Raw genomic sequence first — 15097 nt, 5'->3', positions numbered from 1 at the left:
CATAGTAGAAACATTATGTGTGGCTGCCAATCTTCATTTTGGTACATACGTGTATGTTCAGTTGGATTTTGGGTACTGCTTGGTAAAATGCATGTCAGAATGAGTGCATAAAATGAGAATATACGTTGTTGACCAATTGCATTTGCATATACAAGGAAATCCAGAATATTCTTTATTAGTCTATTTAACATGTATGGAAAATACAAATACAAAATAATGAAATGCAATGGGCACATTGAAATAAGTGGACACATATAACACAACAGACAAGTGTGTGATGATATGAGGGGTTATTTTTAGGGCATAAGGAAGAGGGTTCATACAGGAACAGAGATATGGTTGGATTCCCAAATTGTGTCATATCCTAAATGCAGCATGAGAGGCGAGTATACATAACAGCAAGGCAACAAACACATATTGAATGAGGCGAGTGCAAAGTTATGGCCATGTGATGTACGGTATGTACAAGCAGTCAGGCAAGTGGACAAATGTTTCAGGCATTTTCAAATGTTTTGGACAGTGATGATCATTTTATCAAAAAAATGTAAATTAAATGTAAATGAAAAATGTCAAAACTATATACAAAACTATATACTAAAGCTATAAGTACAAATTGTAAAAAAAATATTTCTACCCACTAAAAGCACAAACAAATACCAACAAAATTACACATCACAATGTCTAAATATGACCACCAGAAGGTAGTCAGTAGATCCCATTGTACTTAACCTGAACAAAATTTATGAGTGCAATAATCATGAGGACAGGCATTATCAATTAACCTCTTAAATAATGTTCCATGAAGTGAAGTTTACTCACGCACATCCAAAAGGGTAAAGGCCAGTTCAGAAAAGAGTGAAGGATCAAAGACAAGACACACAATAGCACACGTCTTGAATAAAACATTAAACTTAAATGCTAAAACATGTAACTGTAAACTGTAAACTGTAAACTTAATTCCTAACTGGTGACGCTGAGCTTACAAATTATAATTTTAATAGCTCAAACATCAGTTTTGCGCCAAACTCACATTCACAAATTAAATATGACCTTAAACAATGTAATCTGATGAGCTGCATATTATCACTTGAGCAAAACAGTTAAAATGTTATAGGCCTATTTCAACTTATCTTATTGTGGAGCAGCCATGGCATAGTGGCTAAAGAAATGAACTTAAGCTCAGAGGATTGCAGATTCAAATCCCACCCTTCCCTTGAGCAAGGAACTTAACCTCACACTGCTCCAGGGGCTGTAACCAATAGCCTGTAGCCTACTTAAAAATATCTGTGAGTTGCTTTGGATGAAAGTCTTAGCTGAGAGTAATGTAATGTAATAAATCTGGCAATCTAAAATGTGTCACCTTGCAAAAATGACTGAGAAATATACTGTATATAATACGACAGTTAATTCATTACAAGCAAACAATGTAGAAGGAAAGTGGAAAAACAAGACTTAATTTGTATGTTTATACATGTCTAGTTGACACAGTAACACCTGACCTGACAGATCACCTGTCCTAACAGTTTCATTCAGATGTGCCTTTGAGCTCATTCACCAACTTTTGTTATAGAAATTCTTTGTTATTCTTTTGTTATTCTTAGAAATAGACATTTTGTCTTAACATCAGTAACCAAACTTTTTAGCAGGTAAAATACATATTCAAAATATGTATGCAATATTTTTAGTCTCACGTTACAACAGCTGAGTATATCGTGTCGGGTGTGTGTTCTGTCCTGTGTGAAGCATCCTACAAAAAAATAATTGAATTTAGGTCAGGACATTTAAGGGCTGAAAACGTTGAGGACTAGCACATTTGAGGGCTGAAACATTGTTACGATACAACAATGATTACCTTTTTTTGGTCCTTTGCATGTCGATACTCCAGATCAGCATAGCTTGGCTCTTCAAGCTCTTGAGCTGCAAAAAAAGACTTGTTGCTCAATAGTACTTCCCAATTAATTGTCTGACATTTTACTGTAGGAAGGGTGTTGTTTTCACATTGATTGTTTATCTGTTAGCAACATTATAATAAAACTACAGATCAGATTTATATTAAACATTCCGGATAACTGTAGCCTATCAAACTCGACAAAACACGGAAAATATTGTTCAAGCAACTGACCAAAAAATCCAGTTAATACAAGTAGGCATGGTGAAAAAAACTTGTTAAGTCTTTAGAGGAGAAGCTGTTGTGGGTCTTTTCTACATAAGAAAACAGAAGAATTAAGAAAGGCCAGTGTCTGAGAACAGCCAAAATAAGTTGTATGCTATCTGACCACCTGTTAAAAGTGTGGTAAAACTACATTTGAATAGACATTGGAATATCAAGGGTGAAGTAATGTATTCAGATTTGCACTCATTTCTTACTGTGAACCAAGATTTTGCAGAATAAACAATATTATTGAATGAATAATCAGCTCTGGGATGATCACCTGTGCATAGGGTATGAGTCCTTTTCCACCATATTGCTGTGACCACTATTACAGTTGCAATCATCAAAGTGCTGATGGCCAGGATATAGTAAAGATAGGGATGCAATGAATCTGGAATACAAAAAAACACAATTTGGAATACTTCAAGATACATGAGAGTAAGGTATTACTTTCAGTAAAATGACAGATGTCAACTTTTTAATAAGGTGGTTGTACTTTGTATGCATTGTCGACCACTGGTCAAAATTCTGGATGAGTCTAAAAAAACTGTAGGCCTAATTCATTCTACCCTTTCACGATCCTACTTTCCAGCTGGCATATGTATTCAACTTAACATTACAAACAATCTAACATCCACCCAAGATTAAAACACAACACTCTTGACAAACCTGGTTGCTGCCCACTCAAACACACAGCAGTGATGTCCAAACTCGATGTATAGTTACTGACTGGGTTTGCAGCTACACAACTGTAGGTGGCGCTGTCCTGGTCATCTAGGTCCAGATGAAGGGAGAGGGTGTTGTTGACATCAGGAGTGCTCGTGTTACTTAGTAACTTGTCATGTTTGTACCAGTGCAAGGACACATCCATGCCATGTCTCACTGAGCACAACACCTGACACCTCCTGGGCAGAGGCTGGCCTCCTGAGCGGGATGAATTGAGCTGAGTTCCTTTGCTGATGTTAGGCACAGAGACAGGAGCTTGGGGGCAAACACACGAAACACGGAGTTATTCATAAGTACACCACACACACATGCAAAAGACAAAAGCCCTCTAGCAGCAACAATCACCTATTCAAATTAAGCCAAGTCGGCTGTATTGTCAATTTCTTTACTTTGTACATGCATTGTTCATACAAAGAATTGAAATGACATCCCTTACTTTCCCATACAAGGACATAGACATGTCCAAATATAGATATAGATATAGATATTTGCTATGTCTCAAATGGTGCAGTCATCATAAGTGTAGTATAATTGTAGTATGGGGTGCACATAGCTGCAGCGACTCCTTACCTCTCCCGAACTTGCAGTGTTTGTTGTTAAAATGTGTTTTTCGGAATGTCTATCGTCGGGAACTGTGTTGTACTTCTTGCTCAAATTGAAAAAGGCAAGTGCTACAGCCTCCATCATGACAACATTGTAGAGGAACCATCGAGAGCATCTTGTCCAGCTGCATCACAGTGTGTTGAGTGTGTTTACACCACCCGTCTCACCCGCAAAACACTGATGATCATGAGGGACCCCACTACTACTGTATATTGCGACTGCACCTGCACTAACTCAAAACACACACACTGCACTTTCTACCTGGACTACACTCAAACACTCCAACACACACACACACACAGACACACCCACACATTGCTGCTGCTCATCATGCCTGTTATACTTGAATGACTGTATAACAATAATAAACAACTATACCAACACAATGTTAATATACACACTCTTAGCTGTCTAGCGCTTCTTAAACTGTGTTATTTATTTATATGTACCAATACCACTAAATAAGAATGTCATACTAGGACAATGAAAAAATGCCAAATACAAATAACTTACTTTAATGCATGTTTTCCCCACAATGCAATTATTCCTATGTCAGATTGTCACAATATAACTTTTGTAAACAGACAACAAATATCTCTTTTTAATATATGTTCTCTACATGTCTTCTGTTGTCCAGTCCTGTCTGTATGTGTACTGTCTATGTCTATACTTCTATACTATGTCCACACCTAAAGTATGTCTATGTCTGCATGGGAAAGTAATAGTTTTGGGTAGGGTGCGAACATCCAAAAACACTTGTTGCAGGTGCCAGACAAAAAAAGTCAGACTGTTGAAAAAGATAGGTCTGCACACTGCCGATCAGCTCCAAAAATAAACTTTATTATTTAAAAAGCAACGTTTCGATCACGCTGGATCGAAACGTTGCTTTTTAAATAATTAAGTTAATTTTTGGAGCTGATCGCCAGTGTGAAGACCTACCTTTTTCAACTGCATGGGAAAGTAAGAAACGTAATTTCAAATTCTTTGTATGCCCCGTGCATGTAAAGAAATTGACAATAAAACCGACTTGACTTGACTTGTTTAGACTTGACATTGCACTGACATTTAGTGCATAGTGGCGTCGTGGGAAAGTTTGGACACTATACACTTACTGTAAGTTTTTTATTTGACCTTTATTTGACCAGAAAGGTCCAATTGAGGTATGAAACCTCTTCTTCCAGAGAGTCCTGGCCAAGACGGCATTAAGACAAAGAACAGGGGAGACACCTGCATAAGACTTAAGGACAGAAAAAAAGCTCATGCAAGAATATTCATAAGCCATACACATGGGTGCAAGCAGATAGACACTAGAAAAAGGCTAGTAAGCAAGGCAGGCAAGCACTAAGCAGTAAACAAAAAAGTGAAAAGAAAAACAAGCACACAAAAGACAAGAATACAGGGGACCACAAAACTGAACTGACACAGACTGACATAAAAACAAACACAGTAAAACCGAGATTGAAAACACTGACATTACTAAAGCTGTTTCTAAAATATATTTTTTAAGTATCTATAGAGGGGACAGATTCCAAGTTTAATTTGTTTTGATGGTTATTCCAAGCATGTAGGGCACATGAACTAAAGTAAGTCTTGCCTAATTAAGTGCGTACAGCAGGAATATTTAAGATTATTTTATTTCCTGACCTAGTGCTATAGGATTTGGTTTGGCGTGACAACAGGCAGTTGATGTAAGATGGGGGTTTAGCAACCAATGCCTTCACAATAAAAATTAGGGAATGGCTTTTCTCCTTAGTGATAGGGTCCATGTTAGAGTGTGGCTCGGGGCGTTTTTTTCTGTCCAAGCCCGGCCCTCAGCCGACAGAAAAGTGATCGACCCCGACCCGAGCCCGAGACTAATTAAAATGTTTGTGTCCGAACCCGTCCGAAGCCCGAGACCACTGTAATAACAACCTGTGCGCAAGAAAGATTTTCTATGTGGGCTCCTCCATACTCAAAATACCACGTGATAAACAGCCAGGATAGGCAAAGACGTTAGGATGAGGCAATTTGCAGTAGCCTAATTTAGTTACGCACGCATAGCAAGTAGCCTATAAACACACACTCACACACATGTGACAGCGCACCTTATGTTTCTTTCGGTTAGACCAGAGATGTTGGGTGCGGTGATCAAATGCATGGGAGGGGCGTGAGAGGATGCAGTCAGCGCGGCTATGGAACATTTGTTACGTTACTGTTAGTGCAAATAAATCCCCGCGAGCCCCGTGAAGATGCCGCTCCTTGTCGTTAAGAAGGATGGGCTATAAGTTCACCCCGAAGAACAGTAGCCTGTTCGGCCCTCCAAGAGAATGTCATTTCCCCTGATGTCCATGCGGTCAATATAAAATCAGGAAAGGTTGCACGCGCATAGTTACAACTGTAGGCCTACAGTAAAAGTGACAAGAATTAAGAACCTACGTGAAGGACATGAAATGTCACAGCGGACAAAATAGTAACAGGAAACCTCTCCGCCCCTACCGCAACTCTACGTAGCGTGTGCGTCTTCTTTAATCCATATTATGCTCCTTGCTACCCCATGCTGGAAATGTAATCCTTGGCGAGCAATGCAGTGACAAACTTCGTCATTTAAGTTCAACATTTAAGACAGCATCGAAGGCATGCTAAAACATGGCCTACACTAGGCCTACAACAAAAGACCACGCGTTCACTGACAACTGTTGATTTGGCGCTTATTAAGAAAGCAAGTTTACTCGGCATTCCTGCTCGGCTGACTGGGAGTGAGCGTCCATGTTGCCGCTGGTAACAGGCGCGCGCATACAGCCAATAATAATCACTCACACGAGTAGCCTACCAACATTTTCATTTATGCATATTCAATTACTTATTTTTTAATCACAAAACTGCCGTTTGCATGAACTGAAACGTTTCCTCTGGTTGCTTACACTTTTCACAATGTCTGTTTGCTTCAAGCCTGAGTCCGACCCGAGTCCAACAGATATTCATTTTTTTTTGTCCGAGTCCGGCCCGGCCCGTCGGGTTCCGACCCGGCCCGTCGGGCTTCGGTCGGGTTGCCATGCTCTGGTCCATGTTACCAATTCATATAGTGTGCAGTGGTCTCATGTTTGCATTAGTAATTAAACGCAGCGCTGCATGGTGAACGACATCCAGCTTTCTTAAAAGAGAGGTGGAAGCGTGGCACTTTTTCAAGCGGAAATAAAAGCTGAGCTTTGGTCTAAGCTAAGAAGATGGTCAATATGTTTCATAGTTCACCTTTTCATCAAGCCAAAAGCCAAATCCCTAAATACTTGTATGTTTTAACAGCATTTTTTCATGATGGTGTAGATTTTGAGACAGGCATGCCACGGGCATCATGCAAACTATGTAATCCTGCATTGAGATCCTTTAATATGCATATAATATCCTAAAATAACCTTTCCTTCTGTTGCTACATTTGAAAAGAATACCTGTATATTTGCAGCATATTAAGCAGTTCTCTTATCAGTCGAATTTCGTTCGATGACTCTCTCTACGGGAGGTCCTCATTGTATGAGACATCCAACGAAGCACCTTATAATCACCACCGAAGGCATACGCTGCGAGGACCTGTAGCTGCTCTTTGAGAGGGTATAAAAGCGGGTGCACAAGTCCTCTTTCTCCTCTTCGCTTTTCATGACCACACCGGATTTCGCATCAGCTTAACTGTCCAACTATAAAACATGCCTGGCTTGTTTTTTGGGTGCTGATTTACAAAGGATTCACCTTTTCATCACTTCTCCAACTACTTCGGTGTCAGTGGATAAGTGTGGTTATCAGACCTTCTACGGTCTTATCTACCTGTCTACATTGCCTGGGGGTTGTCAAAGCTGGAGCCGTGTGTGACTGAATTAATAGTAACATTGCTAAGTCTTGATTTTGCAGCCTAATTCGCTTAACCAGATAAGCGACGCCTCTGTCACTTGGTCCGAGATATTTTGTTTCGGCGAAATTGTTAATTGTCATCTTCACGCAGGCATTCTCGCCTTTGCGTGACGAAGCTATTAGCTATCCTCGAGAGCTAAGAGCTCTGCACTATATGCAGTGTTTCGATTAGCTCTGCCCACCGTTACCCCATTGTCTGCTGTTATTCGGTTACCTACGGTCCTGTTGACTTAACACAAAATTATCGCCTCATCAGTGATTTCATTTGCTCGGTCACCTGTGGAATTACAGAGGTAATTTGTCAAGTGTTACCTTAAAAATGAAAGGCCACGCTAGCTAGTCAGCTAAGCGGCTAACCTTCCCTGAGTAACTAGCCAAGGCAGTTCAAACTGCAACTAATCTCTGGGTGTTGCCTCAAGGCTGTTGAGACTGCACTCGGCTTCCTCAACCAACATCTTCGACCGTCCAGGGTTCTCATCTCGGCCCCTAATTGTGCACATTATGCACGGTCGAAAGGCTACCTGTAAGCAACCCCCTTCGGAAGCTCGCCCCTGCCCGAGACGCTGCGGCTATGAGATACTGGCAACAGATACCCACGATGCGTGCTCTGTCTGTCTCGGCATAGGCCACACTCGCGAGGCGATAAAAGGTTGCTCATGGGAACCATGCTGTATTCTGCCTGCGAAGATACGCAAGCAAAGGCTTTCGTTTCTCGAGGATATGGCAGCGAACGTCAACCCTGAGCCCGAGTCAGATGATGATGATTGGGATGACGCTGACAAAGACCACGGCGGCTAAGTCCCCATGCCCATGCAGTTTAACATACAGCGGTCAACTACATCTGATATTCACGATGCCCTACTTGACTGCACTTCAATAGCTGCTAAGGATTCTTTTGATGATAGAGAAGGTCCGGACGACTCATTCGATACAGACTTCCCTCAGTCTCAGGCGCGTTCTGACACGGAATCTGAAGTGGAGAGCAACGCTCCCCAGGGGGACACACTCCACGCTTCTCCAAGCCTCTGGGTGAGATCTTACAGATCCTCCGCCCAAGTCACACAAGCCTTGAGCGCGTCCACCCTCTTAACGGCCTACCTACGCGCATTGGGGACTGAAATGGACATCGCCCTGGCGGAGGGCAGACCCACTGATGTAATATGGGCTGATATCAGTGCAAACGAGTGGCCGTGCCCATGCCACTGGCCGTAGTTGGACTGAGGCATACTTGGCTTATCGTCTCATCCATGAATGACAAGAATCAGATGGCAGTCATGGACCACCCCATTTCCGACTCTGGCCTCTTCGATTCCCCCGCAATCGAGGCTATCCAACAACAGGTGTTAAAAAAGCAGCAACCAGCTTTCAACGCCGTGGTACCTTCTCGTCAAGCGACATGCTCGGCCGATTTCGAACTACCAACGCCAGGCCTCACACTTGGCCCCATCGTCCCCACAACGGTCTAAGGCCTCCTCGAGTGCTGACAAAGATGCTCCCCGGGATACTCACGACTCTAGCCATGTGGAGGAAGAATGCACTAAGGCGTGGTTTAAGAAGCCTCCCCCCCTGGGGCGGGCAGAGAGACCGCCGCAGGTCCCCTGACTGTGGGAAAGGGGACCGAAAAAGCAGGTAGCCTGCCGTTGGCAAGCCCCCCCCCCAGGAAGTCAGGGTCCCCCCACGTGGCGTGCCCCACGACCACTACTTATCCGGCACGACGGGTCGAGGCCCCTTGACGTCCGCTGCTCACATCATACCGTTAGCCCACCGTTTAGACACCAGGGCAAGGTGCACGGACTCCCCTGGATTTTAAATACAGTGGAGAGGTTACCATCAACAGTTCAATCGATGCCCGCCTGCTTTTCACTCTGGTCCGTTTGATAGCACATGGTGAACAGGTAATTACACTGAGGGAAGAGATAGCGACATTACTCCGTAAAGAAACGATTCGGGTCGTTCCCCTCTCGGAGGCCAAGGACGGTTTCTATAGTAGATACGTCCTGGTGCCTAAAAAGGATGGTGGCCTATGGCCTATACTGGACCTAAGACGTCTCAATTCATACTTCAGAGTCTTACGGTTTAAGGTGATGACTCTGGCAATTGTCATGTGCTCGGTGCATCATGATGATTGGTTCACTTCAGTCGACCTGAAGGATGCCTACTTTCAGATTCACATCTACCCCCCACAATACAGACGCTTTGCCTTCGAGGGGATGTCTTACAAGTTCATGGTGCCCCCCTTCGGGTTCACACATGTTCAAACGCTGCTTGGAGACTGCACTCCTCCCACTGCGAGAGCGAAGTGTAAGAGTCTTAGCCTACTTGGATGACCTTTTAACCTCAGCGCATTCTGAGCGGCAAGCCAGATCGCACACGGCTCTTTTGGTATCTCACCTGCACAGTTTGGGTTTCACCATTAACTCCTCCCGGCCCAGAACATAGTATTCATTGGTAAGCAAGGCTCTAAATTAACTTTTTCCACCACCAGCCAATTTGGCTGGTAGATATTTTTTCTTACCAGCCAAACAGAAGTTTAACTAGCCATTTCTTTTATCTCGCCAAAATAAAGTGTGTTATGTTTTTTATTCAACTATCTCCACAACACACATACAGAATATCTACTATTATACATACTATATAAACTTAACAAAAATATGTTTTTACTTCTGTATAATCTTTTATTACTCAATCCATTTCATTAGTTTTTCTTTCATTTCCACTGAAAACAGTGAATCACATCACATATAACAGACCTTTAACATAGCACTAACCAAACACATGCAGCCATCACCACAAACCCTCACATCCCCCACACGCCCTTACTCAAGCCTCACATAACCCTACTGTAAGCCTACAGTAGAAACCTAAACCTCACACAAACAGCCGTCAACGCACAGCCAAATACCATGGAGCATGCACAGAAGAGAGGGGAGCGGAGGAGAAGAGAGGAAAGGAGAGAACATGAACACACAGGCGTGCGAGCACACACACACACGTTGTGCAATAAAGTGTATGATGTCTTATGTGTTTATGTACACAGTAGTAGCCTGCTGCTAGACACCTTAATTTCCTCCAGGAGCTCAGCTCATACCACGCGCAACAAAATCACAAGTAGCGATTACGCCATGTCACGGAAATGTTCGCCTTCTTTGTTACTTCCATAGCGTCTGTAGTTTTTTGGTAATAGAGTTCTTTTCACGTAGGCTACTCGCACGTCCATGCAAGGTCTGCCTTTTCCGATGGCGGGGGCTTTCCGAATCAGCAACTACATGCAATTGGGTCAGGACTAAGAAAATGTCAGACGACTTCTGACTTGAACTTCGGCTTTTTTCGCACACCTCAGCTGGCAGGTGCGTCGGAGATGGCACCATGGGTCACTCAGCAATAGTTTAAAGAAACTCCCGCACACTGACCATTTCGCTGTTCTTTCTTTAATAAACGACGTTTCGGTACTTGACCTTCATCGTTTATTAAAGAAAGAACAGCGAAATGGTCAGTGTGCGGGAGTTTCTTTAGACGACTTCTGACTGACAGCTACGCTCAAACTGACAGGCACAGCTCTCCACATCTGTCCTTGTCTTATTCGCTCCTCCACCACTCCATTTTAACGGCTCTGTTACTGTTATTATTAGCCTATTAGCATTCACAGACACAGAATCTTGCCGTAACCACCACAACATTCTTTATGACCCGTACAAAACCTACTAAACAGAAGTAAACCGCGCTAGTCATATTATTGAAACTGGCTTCAGCGTGAGCCGCTTTCAAAATCTGCTCTTCAAACAAGCAGTGGCTTTGGTGCGCATATTTTCACATTATGTTCGATAGGCGACAAAACTTTTGTCTTCTGAAAATCTGCCCTGTCTGTGTTCATTAAAGGGTCAATCTTTCTTTGGTGCATGAAATTTATTTTTGTACATACATCTTCATTCGGGAGGGTTGTAGCTTTCATATGAGTGACTTCTGAAGCCAAGTGATTAATTGAAAGTCAGGTCATTAACTGTTATTCCAAACAGATGGATAGGCGACAACTCTTTTGGAGACGGGTGTACTTGGAACTCTTGACAGTGTTCCTTGGCCTGAGGGACTTTCTGCCTCTCCTACGCGATTGCCACGTGCTGGTCCGGACGGACAATACAACAGTGGTGGCTAGAAACCAAGTTGGCTTATGCTCCAGGTAGTTGCACTACCTGGCGAAGCGGCTACTGCTATGGGCAGACAGGCACAGCCTCTCACTGAGGGCTTCACACGTGCCGGGCACCCTTAATGCTGGAGTAGACATGCTCTCTAGAGAGGGTCCCCGCTTGAAGAAATGGAGACTCCATCCCGAGACGGTGGGTTTGATATGGAACCACTTCGCCAGGGTCGATGTGGACCTGTTTGCTTCAGAAGAGAACACAGACCGTTGGTTGTTTTCTCTGAAGATCCCTGTGATACAGCCGTGGGCACTGATGCCCTGGCCGAGAGGAGGCTGTATGCCTTTCCCCAGGGTGCCCTCCTGATGGCGGTTCTGCACAAAGTGCGTTCGGAACACCTGTCTCTGCTCTTAGTGGCCCTGCGCTGGCGCGGTCGGCATGGTTAGCAGAAAGCACTCGCCTGCTTTCGGGCGAGCCTTGGGAGTTACCCCCCAGAAGGGACCTCCTCTCCCAGGCCTGTGGTGAACTCTTTCACCCACATCCAGAGCTGTGGGCATTATGGGTGTGCCCCGTCCAAGGCTGAGCTTGGACGTGAGCATGAGTTAGGGCAGTGTTTCCCAACCAGGGGTACGTGTACCACTAGGGGTACGTAAGCACACTGCAGGGGGTACTTGGAAAAATGTAATTTTAACAAATGTATGTGGCCTAGTTGCATTGGGATAGAAAAAGCAATACAGAACTTGACTTGGGTGGTACATGGCACAGCGAAAATGCTTAGGGGGTACACAAGACAAAAAAGGTTGGGAAACACTGAGTTAGGGAACTGACCCTGTTTATTCAGAGGCGTCCGCCAAGTCCGAAGGCCACTAGCTGTACCCTCCTGGGTTCCTCACTGGGCTTCCCTCTGCACGGCAGACCTGGCGATAAGTGACCACTGGTAGTCCGGTCTTACGATCGGGAGTGATTGTACTTCCCGTAGAGAGAGTCGTCCAGCGAAATTCGACTGATAAGAGAACCATAGGACCTGTATATGTCCCCAGTTCACTGAAGGACAATGAGAGAGACGACTCTCTTCAGTTCCCTTCTCGTTCAGAAAAGAGCATTGGTGGTGGAAAGAAGACTTGCGCATGAGTGGCCCCTGCTTTTTTTTTTCAAAGAGCGGCTATGGGTCCTCGCAGCTTATGCCTTCGACGGTGATTATAAGGTGCTTCGGTCGCTACCTCTCGTAGAGTTTTACATGCATGTAATTTGAATAGTTATTCAAGATAAATGATGACAGCAGCTATGATGTTTGTTTTATTTCATTTTAAACAACTATTGTGGAATTGCAACATTCTAAGACCTACTTTCGGACATGGGGTTTTGAATGTACTGGTGACACTGCAATGTGTAAAATAAAAAATAAAACTATGTAAATATGAAATCACATTTTATTGTACAAATCTCTTCTTCTTTCATTCCAGCTAATATTTTAACAAATATAAAATACCTTTTTTAAGCACAAATTTTAAGCACAAACATGAATTTCATCTCCCAGACATGTTCTGTCCCATCCCTCAAGAATCCCTGAGTTATGTCTTTGGCGTTATCATGTAGCATTACTTTACATGGGCTGACTTAACGTGAGGCCGACAGATGTCTGATCTATCGAAGTAGACTACAAATAGTTTCAGCGACATCATTTCTGGATACTACAATGTTGATTTCTGCCTTCAATTTTAATATGATTTTGATTTAAATTGATTTTAATATTATAGTAATAAGTAATATAGTGTAAAACTAAAGAGCATTCCAAGGGAGTTAATCAGGTGGCCACCATAATTGTCTTTTGATTCACCGGTGAGGGTGGGTAGGCGCACGGTATTCTAGGTAGTAGGTAGCAACAGCACCTGCTCAGCTCGGTTCAGCTGGATGAAACAATGAGGGCTGACTCATCAACCTCACTTACAGAAATAAGAGACTGTTGATCAAACTCTTCTACTATCGAAACCTCACATTTCTTCCATGATTACGTAAACAACATAGCACTAAAATGTAATATACTCCCTGTAATCGTCGATGCACATGAAAAATAAATATAGGCCTACTGTTGAAAAAAAAATCTCACCAACTGTCACTTTTGGCACAGGTATGATCTACAGTGGTTACAATAAGTATTCCCTTGTTGACTTTGTTGGTACCACTAATAAAGACATGATCAGTCTCTTAGGTTAAAGGATATGTGCACTATTTTGAACATTAAGCCCCTTTTCTGAGTTGTTTGCAATGTTTTAGGGTCACCCTCACTGTTTTTTTCTGTCTTCAGCTGTCTCCGTTATTTGGCTCATTTGGATTTGAGCCATTGACACTGAATAGAGCATTGTTTCCCAACCTTTTTTGGTCCGGGACCTCACAAATTTCTGTGGACCCCATGACTGTACACATCAAAAACGAGTGAGCTAACTTTTATGTAGTTATTAAACATAGAAATGTATTAATTTCAAAGATTGTATATCGATAATAAGTATAATAATAAAAAATTACAGAGTTATTATATCATATAACTTAAATATATACATTTTAAATATTAATGTTAATATCTAAATAGTATTATTTTAGTTGTCTTTTTTCACACCAAGACATTGCAGGCGACCCCATTTCAATGGGCTCCCGACCCCAGAGATGAAAAACACTGGAATAGAGGATACATCAGTGGTCTGAGCAGCTTTACAATGCCTGATATATGGGCATGTCCATATTTGTTCTTAAAATCACTTTTAACATTTGTTTTCAAAAGTATGCATCTCACCAAGTAGTTATCTGTGTTCACTGGTAATCCCGAACAACTTTGAAAGTGTAAGAATAAGTCTTGTTTTATTTGGCATTTTGTGAATGAAAGAAAAAAGGTATTTACAAAATGCTACATAAAACTTGACACAGGCCATGTTTCGCTGAAAAAAATGTCATGGAATACCATTGAATATCCCAAGTTGCACATTTTTGAACACAAATGTTTAGGGTGACTTTAAGAACAGATATGGCCATTCCAATACAGCCATTCTAAAGCTGGCTGAGACCGGATCATAGTGGCTTGTTCCTTTCAAAGAGCCGTTAAAAAAATGGGCTCTTTTGCCTCTTTTTAAAGTATTTATTCAGTGTTTAGAATGTAATATTTTGACTACACCTCTAGGTAATTTTATCCAAACAACAACTGATTATCCTCCTGCTTCTAAAGACCGTTTCTGAAACTCTATAATATAGACAATTGTGGTTTTTTCCCTAAATAAAGTACTCGTGTCAAGGTCACTGGTCACAAAGGTGCGTAAAATTAATCAAAAATGAATGACACAGCGGTAGGGTGGCTCCCCCAGCGGTGATCCAGTTCCCATTGTTCACTTCTGGGAGCCGTTCAAAAGAATCGGTCACAACACTAGTTAAGGCAAAATCCAAATCAGCCAAATAACGGAGCAAACATAAAATAAACGGTGAGGGGGACATTGCAGACAACTCACAGAAGTGCACTTGTCCTTGAATTGTAGGTGTAGTCTGACATGGAGAGAAAGAATATCAAAAAGAAAATCCATAAAGTAGCTTTAAAGAATATATTTTAATTCATTTGTGGGAACTA

At 42.5% G+C, this 15097-nt stretch overlaps 1 protein-coding gene across 1 annotated transcript in view; it reads right to left on the bottom strand.

Moving 5' to 3' along the window:
- Nucleotides 1–1216: 1216 nt before the first annotated feature.
- Nucleotides 1217–15097, bottom strand: part of LOC134465989 (natural killer cell receptor 2B4-like) — a 33068-nt gene continuing 19187 nt past the window's right edge. The window contains exons 3-6 of the mRNA XM_063219888.1: nucleotides 2822–3133; nucleotides 2433–2543; nucleotides 1853–1917; nucleotides 1217–1747 (exon numbers count right to left, since the gene is read on the bottom strand). Coding sequence (XP_063075958.1) covers nucleotides 1688–1747; nucleotides 1853–1917; nucleotides 2433–2543; nucleotides 2822–3133 — 548 coding nt within the window. The 3' untranslated portion in view covers nucleotides 1217–1687. The remainder of the gene's footprint in view (nucleotides 1748–1852; nucleotides 1918–2432; nucleotides 2544–2821; nucleotides 3134–15097) is intronic.

Source organism: Engraulis encrasicolus, chromosome 16, assembly GCF_034702125.1.
Source record: "Engraulis encrasicolus isolate BLACKSEA-1 chromosome 16, IST_EnEncr_1.0, whole genome shotgun sequence".
NCBI classification, from domain to species: domain Eukaryota; kingdom Metazoa; phylum Chordata; class Actinopteri; order Clupeiformes; family Engraulidae; genus Engraulis; species Engraulis encrasicolus.
Note: the sequence above shows the minus strand (reverse complement) of the source record. Positions and strands in the feature narration are given on the sequence as shown.